The sequence below is a fragment of the Macadamia integrifolia genome, chromosome 14, assembly GCF_013358625.1.
Source record: "Macadamia integrifolia cultivar HAES 741 chromosome 14, SCU_Mint_v3, whole genome shotgun sequence".
In the NCBI taxonomy this organism is placed as follows: domain Eukaryota; kingdom Viridiplantae; phylum Streptophyta; class Magnoliopsida; order Proteales; family Proteaceae; genus Macadamia; species Macadamia integrifolia.
This window is the reverse complement of record NC_056570.1, coordinates 10,779,478-10,789,402: the sequence shown is the minus strand read 5'-3', so window position 1 is coordinate 10,789,402 and position 9,925 is coordinate 10,779,478. Positions and strand designations below refer to the sequence as shown.

General features: G+C 39.9%; 1 protein-coding gene across 1 annotated transcript; it reads right to left on the bottom strand.

Annotated features, from left to right (window-relative positions):
* Positions 1 to 225: 225 nt before the first annotated feature.
* LOC122061987 (probable long-chain-alcohol O-fatty-acyltransferase 5) lies at positions 226 to 2,422 on the bottom strand. The gene has a single exon (XM_042625597.1). The coding sequence runs from the start codon at positions 1,428 to 1,430 to the stop codon at positions 372 to 374; it is 1,059 nt and encodes a 352-aa protein (XP_042481531.1). The 5' UTR covers positions 1,431 to 2,422; the 3' UTR covers positions 226 to 371.
* Positions 2,423 to 9,925: the final 7,503 nt, after the last annotated feature.

Below are 9,925 nucleotides of genomic sequence, written 5' to 3'. Positions count from 1 at the left end.
CTGGAAACTTGGGTTTCATGTTGGATTGTGCTGCCGGACTTCACTCCACTTTGCATTGTCTGAACCAGTGTCCCAAACGATACCCCTAACAGTAACAAGTGAGTCCAACCTTACATATTCTGTCAATTTACATCCCTAGTTGGGGATGATTTCTTTTAAGAATGGCTTCTGTTTAGCCTATATGCAGGCAAATACTTTAGGAATTCAAAAACTAAATTATTTTTATTCCTAAATGGCAACCAAAGGCTGGGATTATGCACCAAACAAGTGTTTGTAGACACTATCCCAGCTGATGTTTAAAGCTTAAAAGTGATAAAAGTATCACAAAATTTTTGGAAGCCTAATAAACCCTCACATCACTGTGGGCCGTGTCATGCCCCAAAGCCACTTAGATCCTTTATGAACCCTTCTAAAGCTTTGTACTCACTAATCGCCATGATATCCAGCTGACGCTGTATAATATCTGATACTAACAGCCAGGAAATGGTAATAAAAAGGAACCCATTGACCAGTGACCATGAAACTGCAGGATGCAAGCGCAACTGCCACCGACGAGTGGCTAATTCCTTCTTCACGACAACCTCAGCTGCCAAACAAACCCCTTGGAGAGCAAAGAAATACATGGTCTTCCATGTGGGTTGCCAATAACCCATATAAAAAAACAGGAGCTCATGCAACAGACCAGACACAAAAAATGTGTTCAGTATAGCTACCACTCGAGGCACTGATTCGAACTCATTACCCAATAGCTGCACAGCGAGACATCGTGTAGGCTCATAGATGGTGGGGTGCAGAATTTTGGGGACCATGATATTCCACCGTCGACTCCAGAAGTCCTGAAGAGAGGTTGAAAGATGGGGTTCTTTGAATGTTGGTTCTAGTTCTAGGCCTATTACAAGACTGACAAGGTATGCCACAGTGCCAAGAATGATTTCCGCGCCAAAGTAGGTGTAGGAACAACACAGTAACATGACAAATTGTTGATGGAGGTTTTGTCTGTAATCATACAAACGAATCACAACAGGTAAAAGTACCACTTTAATGGGGTAAGGCAACTTGGGAAGGGGAGATGGGTTCTCATTCGCAGTACTGCTACCATGTCGAGATTGGTAATTAATTTTGATGGGGAGACAACCTACGGCGATGAAATGTAGAAATGGCATTGATGGGTCAAGTGATAGAGGACCTTGACCAAAGGCGAAGAGTAGGAGCTTTAAGTTAGCTAGCCAAGCAAGGGAGAAACCTGTGTAACCTCTGAAATGCATGGTGGAGAAGATAAGTGGGAGGAGAAGGAAGAGGCAGAAGATGGGGATGATGGACAGGAGTCTGAACTTTCCCTTGGGGATCCTTCTTGCTATCAAGTAACAATAGCTTAGAGATGCAAAACCTGAAACCCAAACCTTGATGATGTTCTTCAACTCACTCTCCATGTGTTTGTTTCTCTCTCTATATCTCTCTCTCTCTCTCTCTCTCTCTCCTTTGTGTGTATGTGTACTGCTGATGGAATCTATTATACCTAGTTGCAGTTAATTATACTCTAGGAAATTTGCTGGTTTTTTCTTATCTGACATGAACTGTTGGAGTTTCTTCCTGCTTTGTTTCTTACAGAAAGAGTCGTGCATCCCTCTCTCAAACCAGCATTTTTGGTTTCTTTCAGTTCCATGAAACCAAAGGTTCATCATATAGAACTTATCAGATGAAAGCTTGAAAAGCTCCTGAATTCAAGGCTCTTGTTATTCACACTTCCTGGGTTGAGGGTTCATCATATTCGCATGAATTATAAAGAATAGTCGTTGATGACTGAAATGCAAAAACCATGACCATCCAACTTTGTTTCTTTTGGCCTTGTTGAGAGAGATAAGAATAGTTTGAGGGAGAGAGGGGGAGAGAGATTTTGTTTTTCGGGTATGAGGAAACTTATTCATTCAAATGTGGCGAACTCCGTCAACCATGGAGTGAAATTGGGCTAAATTGTCGTACATGTCACCGGCATGTCCTTCCTAACTAGGGAGTCTACAATTTTGTTCAGCTCCCTAGGAACAAAATGGAACTTACATTCATGAAAATAACTGGACAAATGAATGATATAATCTAGCACAGGTTGTGCTGCTATAGGCACCATAGCCAGTGAATTTGAGACGTAAGACCAGAGTTCTTTGCAGTCTGTTTCCACCATGATCTTCGCAACACTGTCTGATAGTGCTTCGAATAGTCCATTGCGCTTTGCGATAGCTTCACACAGTAGAATATAAGAGGCGGGTTCAGATTTTGCTAAGCATATCTGGCCAGAATGGTCCCGAATCACTATCTGGAGACCACCTTTGTGTTGGTCTTTATTCCAAGCAGCATCCTTGTTGAGCTTTAGAAAGGGAAAGGGGTGGAACCCAGACGATTTTGTAATAATTGACTTGAGGAAGGTAATAAAAAATGTTCTTTTATCACCTAGGAGCCGTGCCAGATGAAAGTCTCATGTACGGTTTCAATGAGAGAGAAGTGAGGAATCTTCTATTCGACTTTTGACTCTCCCACTCCAATCATTGCTTTTCTTTAAAGATTAAGTACTCATTTCTCGAACACCATAGGTACCAATCTTCTACCCAAGGTGGTTAAGTTGATCCCAACTTTGAATCCAATTTTGAATTGAAATATCATCTGTTGAATGCGGCAGATATGATAAGGAGCACCCGAACCACAGACTGAGCAAATAGACAATTCAGCAACATATGTGATGGGGTTTCCACATCTTCACCACACCTTTGGCAAATCGATCAATGGGAACATGTTTGTGTTGGTGCAACCAATTGTCACATTTGGTTGGATCCCTTTTGATGTATCCCCACCACTGATGCTGATGTCAAGGGCAGGAAAACATGATGAGGATTTGTCATCTAGGATTAGGGCCTAGGACCCGGTTAGGTAGCCCAATCGCTGGTTGGGGATCAAGCTGGGTGGATTCCATGTAAGGTCTGGTCAGAGGTTCGAGTACAGTGAGGTGGGAAGGTGTTAGGTACACAACCCCTGGTTAAATCAACCAGAATTTCTGATGCCTGAATTTCAAATATTCTCCTTAAAACTTATAAATTTTAAACCCAAATGTATGACTATATTTGCCTGATTTACATCATGCAAACTACATATTACGCCTATTACTGTTGGAAGTTATGCTTGAGGTCGAAAGGGGAGGGCCCCTTCGCTCCAAGTGAAGGTACTGTTGGTTGCCTGGCTTAGACGGGGTAGGACTTCCTTGCTCCTTTTTACCTTCAGAAGACTTAGACTTCTTTCAACTCCTTTGGATCACCTTCAGGCTCATCAGGAATCGGGATAGGGCCCAGACTTCGAGGCAAAAGGGGAGGGCTTAGAGTGGAGAGCTCCTTGGGTAGTGAGCTTGGATAGGATTCCTCTCCATAGCTGTGGGGTCACTCTATGGTCCATGGGCTCTATGGAGAAGATCCGGATGGCATGTGTTGGGAAGAGTTAGAGGTCTCCTACCAAAGGAGGGCCAAAAAGACAAAAAAAAAAGGGGCTCAAACATCTGGTGGCACTGTTAGAGACAACAACACCTCTGGCGGAACTGTTGGTGGCAGTGTCAAAGACAGTGGCACATCCATTGGAACCGTCCGTGACAACTGTGTTGTCGGACTTTTGGGGGATTGCTGATTTTGGCATGTGATATGTTGTTGGAAAGGTCTTTCTGAGTACTATCCAATTTGTGCAGTAATTGAGCTTGTTTTTTCCTTAGAAATTTACTGTAAATGCAAAACAAGTGATTATGCCATTTTGGCAGTAGGGAGGAGTTGACGAATGTTCTCACACTGTTTCCATGCCATTGGCTAATACTTGATTGAGATGGTTCTTTTTATCATGCCAAAATTGGGTCTTGCAAGTTGGAAATTTCTTAAGGGGTTAGTAAGGGTATTGCGATCCCTTATGTGCACTTAGTCTTCCTTGAGAGAGAGCACGCCTTATTGTAATCATTGCCTAGGTGACAAAATTGGGTGTCTACAGTTTGTGTGCCACCCTTCCCTTGAAGCAAACCCAATTGCACATGCTCTCCAATTAAAGTTTTTATTTTTGGAAGAGTTTGTAGTCTCCAAATTTTCTTCCAAATCAAAGATGGAATACTACTCCAAGAGCTTACCCTTGAAGATGGGAGGATTTGCAGCCTCCCTTGATCTTTGCTGATTACACTGAAGGTTATAAGCTGACTATAATGAGTGCTTCAAGTATTGAGATCAATTCAGATACCCATACCACTGTACTCCGTTGCAATTTAGAAAGTTAAACTTCGAAATTTGGTAGAGAGGGGATCCAATTATCTTCCTATATTCTAATCTTTTCACTAGTACCAACCTTCCAAAGAAGCTGTCCTTTTAGCACCTTCTTCCTTGTAAGATGCTTTGTCATGCTCATGATGGCTGATTACCTTAGCTTGCCTTTAAAAGCTCACCCTAGGGAAGTAAATTGGTTTAATAAAGAAGCCCAAGTAGAATCAAATTCATGTGAAAGGTGCCTAGCTACTTAGCAAGGAGGATTCTGTTATGAAGCCTAGGGTCTCTAAAACCCAATCCCCTAATAACCTTAGAATTGCAGAGACACTTTCAAGATAACCATTGGATTTTTTTTGGCTTATCTTTATCTCACCAAAAGAAATGGGCAGACTCCTTGCGAATCTGATTGGGATGTAAAGCTAGGAGCTTAAAACGGGAAGCTGCAAAGTTAGATATATCCTTACCCGCTCGAGATTAATATTTTTGGACCAACCATGGAGCCACCTACTAGCATGATCATTAATTTCCTAAAACAAATCCATCTTGCACACCCCTCAAATTTGGTAAGAAACCCAAGATACTTTCGAGACCCATCAGCGTTAAGGGTGTCAATTGGCTTGGTTTTGGTTATTCGGTTTGGTTCCTAGTGATGATGAGGTAGACCAAAACCGAATCGAGAGTCGACTTGGCTTCATATTTAGATACTCAAGCCAATTCAATTTGGCTTGGTTCGATTTCGGTTTCAATTCTGTTGTCATATGCAGTTTTAATTCAATTTTTTACCTCAATTTTAATTCGGTTATGAAAATGGTTCCACTTTTGGACCGTGACCATGACGGACCAAAGGCAATAATGGGCTCAAATAATGGGCCTTATGGCCATTGCAAACTCCAAAAATGTCTTAGCATGTAGATATGTGATGATAAATTGCAAAAAACACTTATCACCTAAAAAATCTCTCTTAATGATACTAGGGTTTTTTCATTTCATTGGGTTTAAGAGCAATTTGGTTCGGTTTCAGTTTGAACCGACGTTTCTTACACCCTAAACCAAAACCGAGCCGAATTGAGGAGTATACTCACATACTCAGACCGACTTTCAACCGAATAAATTTTGTTTGATTCGGTATTTGGTTTCGGTTTGAAATTGACACCCTTAGTCAGCGTATGGAATCTTCAAACCTTTTGAAAACCATCTTTTGAATCTGATATGATTATTGGGACTAAATGACAATTAGATTTATCGAGATTAATTGCTTGACCACTTGCTCAACAATATAAATCAAGACAATCCTTCAAATAACTAACTTAAAAAACGTTCACTTACCAGAACAACAAACAGTCATCTGCAAAAAAAAGAGTAATAGCTTTGACTCTATTCCAAACTCAAATCCCTGAGAATAGACTCTATTTCCGCATAGGCAATTATGTTGTTGATGCCTTGCAAACAAAGTAAGAGCAATGCTGGTGACAAAGGGTCACCCTGACGAATGCCATGAGATGGGATAGTTGTCCCTCTTTTAACTCCATTAATGAGAAAAATACATCTCACCGATTTGACACATGCCATAACAAGATTAGAATTTTTTTTGCACAAAATCCCAATTTTAAAAGAATTCTATCAAGAAAATCCCATTCCGCCCAATCATAAGCCCGTTTCATATCTAACTTTAAAATCAACAATCGCTTCCTTCCTTTCTCTTACGTTTAATATAACAGAACACTTTATGCGCAATAAAGATATTATCCGAAATAAGACGATTTGAAATGAATGCAGACTAAACTAAAGAGATTATCAGATGCAGAACCTCATTCAACTTTGATGCTATCAATTTCGTAATGATTTTCATAGCTTTACCCCATATAAACTAATTGGTCTGAACTGATTAATCATCTGTGGTTTTCCAGTTTCTGGAATAAAGCAAACCAAGTATTGTTAAGTTTGTCTCGAATTCTAGACCCGTTTTGAAGATTGACCCGTTCCGACATATTTTGGTGGCGAACCGAATGGGAAGTTTTATGAGACCTGGAGTATATAATGCACTGTTGTCTTGTTGAGAAAGTCATTGTATTTTGGGAGGGTTTTCGAGCTAGGGTTTCAGGGCGAGTTTTCTTGCCGCTGCTTGGGTGTAATCTCTCTTCTACATAGTGAAGCATCTTCTTCTTCTTCTGAGGACGTAGCAGCCCCCTGGCGTGTGAACCTCGTTAAATCTCTATGTTGTGTGGATCTATTGTCTGTTTATTTTCGTATTTTCTTGGTTTTTGATCTAACAAGTATCATTAGAATAAGCAAGTAAATAACATGTGGAGAAACAATCACTCACAAAAGCATATAGATCAACATGAATAAGATTCCAATACTTTTGAACATAAGGGGCTTATAGAATAGATTTAACCTCTTCCATAATTGGTTGGTGACAAATTAAGCATAGAATTCTGATTATCAAAGACATGTGGTTGAACACAATAAATCATGGTCTGAATCGCCTCTTCCTCTACCCGTTAAGATTTTTTTTTAATAGAAACCTCGGTGTATGATCCTCCATATCCACCACTAGAGAATGATCAAAGCCCACTATCGGATGAATGAAACAAGTACTTCAGCTGCGTTTGGTAGTCATTCAGTTCTAGAAACAACGTTTCGTGTCAAAACTAGAATTTTCCATTTCTGTGTCAAAATTTTGTTTTAGAACGAAACTCAAATGTTGGAACATGGTAGAACATGGTACAACATATGATAATAGAAGCACTTGGTTACTCTTAAGGTAGTCATGAAGAGAGCATATGATAGAGTGGAACGGGGTTCCTAAGAAGTATTTTGAATCATATGGGTTTTTGTCAGAGATTTGTGGACCTATATAGCTTGCATGTCGTCGGTGAAGTATTCTGTAATGATCAACAAAGCTATTAGATGTGCATTGACGCCATCAAGAGGCATTAGACAAGGTGATCCATTATCCCCTGCTTCATTTGTGATTTGCTCCCAGGCTTTGAGTAGTGCTTTAGAACATGCCCAATAGCTTCCATTGTAGTGCTTACCCACCTCATGTTTGCATATGATTGCCTTCTTTTTTCTGAGGTTCGACTTAAGGAATTGCATAACTTGAAAGATGTGGTGGATTTGTATTGCAAAGCAAGTGGTTAATTCCAAGAAATCTAGCTTATGCTTCAGCTCCAATACGGGTTTGAAAATTAAATAGTCGTTCTAAAGGATCTTGAAATGTCCTAATGGAGATGGTCCTACCAAGTACCTTGGTCTCCCATTAGTCATAGGAGTTAGCAAAATTGACCTTTTTCACAAGATCAATGATCGAACCAACAAGCGGTTAAACGGGCGGTCTCTACAATGTCTTTCACATGCCGGTAGAGAGATTCTTTTGAAGTCCGCAGCCTTACCAATCTCCAACTTTGTTGCATCTCATTTTTAGCTTCCAAAGTCTCACCATGCTCGTATCCATGCTATGGCTTGTCACTTCTACTGGGGAGGAAAGGGAGATGACAAGAAGATTCACTGGTTGTCATGGGAGAAGTTGTGCAAATTGAAACAGAAAGGCGGTTTGGGTTTTAGAGACCAAGAGTTGCATAATAGAGCACTGCTATGTAAAGCTGCCTGGACATTATGGGCCGAACCTAATTCAAACTGGGCAAAATTGATTAAATCAATTTATTTCCCATCATACTTTTTCTTGGAAGAAAAACTTGGGCATAGTTCCTCTTGGGCTTGGAGGAGTATTCTTGAAGGGAGGAAGGTATTAAAGGAGGGTTTGATTTGGAAAATTTCTTTGATCATCCCCATGATCCCTATTTCACTTTCACGGATTGGATTGGTAAATGGAGAGAATTCCAGAGACTCAGTAAGGCTGAAGGTAAGGAGATGGAATGCTTTGCCAGATTCCTATCTTGTTTTATATGGAAGTCTAGAAATGACCTCATTTTTGGAAAGAAGAACTAGAAACTTGAGGAAGTGATTTTAGGAGCTCTAAATGCTCAACATCAGGTTTTTTATGTCCTTGAAGGGGAATGATGATCCTTTAAAGTGTAGAAATCAAAATAAGGTTGCCCTTGCCCCTTGGGCCCTTCTCGAAGTCCATATGGGAAAATTTATTGTGATGCAGCGCGGAAGCCTAACAGTGGAAAATGTGGAGTGGGGATGGTTATTCGGGATCATGAAAAGAAGTTTCTTTTGGTTAAATCTAAGAAATTTATTTTTGTTGATATCCTAGAAGGTGAGGCTCTAGCTATTGTTCTGGCATCTTTGAAGGGATCTCTCTTAGAGTGGAGCACATTGCTGTTGAATCGGACAATAAAGAAGTAATTTCTTATCTGCAGCAGCCCAGTGTCCATCTTACCGATAATCTCAGTTATTAGGTATATAGTGACTTACTTTCTCTTATGTTCCTTCTCTTTTATTCCTAGGGAGTCCAACATGTTAGTGGACTCAGCCTTAAAGGCCCTGTTTAGTCAATGTACGACAATATGGTCAAATTTAGTCTGTGGTTGACGGAAGATTGTAATTCCCCTACACTGTGTCTAACACTTATAAATCAATAGATGTCTCTTTACCAAAAAATAATAGTAAAGCCAATATTAGTAATGAACATGCCCAATCTAGTGCCAGCCCTAGAGTTTCTTTTGATTCTAAGAAAGGCCCTTTCTATGGCCAATATGATGAGGTTGTCAGAGGTCCACCACTCTGGTGTCCATGGTAGCCCCGATTGATTTGCTCCCATCTTGTGCTCTTGTCCTATGAATAAAGTTGCTATTTGGAACGTTCAAGGGCTCAATCTACCCTTCAAGAAACCTGCTATCAAAATTTCTTGCTAAGTTCCATCACTTAGCTTTCATTGCCATTCTTGAAACTAGGGTACCATTGTTGCCCTCGACCTCCTCCATTTTTCCATTTTGCCATGCATTAATAATAATTTACTGAAAAGTATAATACAACTTATCTTACTAAGCTTTACCAACCCTATATAAATAAATAAAAAAATCTCAATCAGTATGTGAAGACAACATAAATAAATTACAAAAATTTAAGTATCTTTAATAATCCATATGGAATTTTTTTTTTTAAGCTATACAAATTAAGGTAAAAAAAAGGTTTCCTAATCGTGTGGATCCTGCACCCAACATAAGAGCATTCAAAATTATTGTCCAATCTTCCTCTGGAAAAAAAAAAAAAAAAACCTCATCTATATTGATGCCTAAGCACAGGCTTTCATTAGACCCAGTACTAGTGCAAGGGCCATGTGACCAAGCAACGAACTCACCAAAAAATAATTTAAAATTCTAAAAAAAGGAAAAAAAAAAAAAATGTACAACACCAATTTCAGAAGTCCTAATCTTTTAGTGTTTGACTAGTAAAACAGCCTTAGTTTAAACATTAGATTCCAGCACTAGCAGAATGTAACATAGCTTCAGGGAACTCCAATGACTCCCCTTATACAAACCGAGACTCACACTTGGTCCACCAAGGAGAGCCATAACCACCTCCTCTGGAAACTCAGATCCACCAGGGCTTTAAACCATGGCCATGACAAAACCAGAATCAAATATGTCAGATTAAGATAATTAAACATTCATGCTCACCTAGATTCCATTAATCTTCCTCCCAGAAGGCCAAACACATGGCCTATACACGGTTTTAGTGCATGGTCT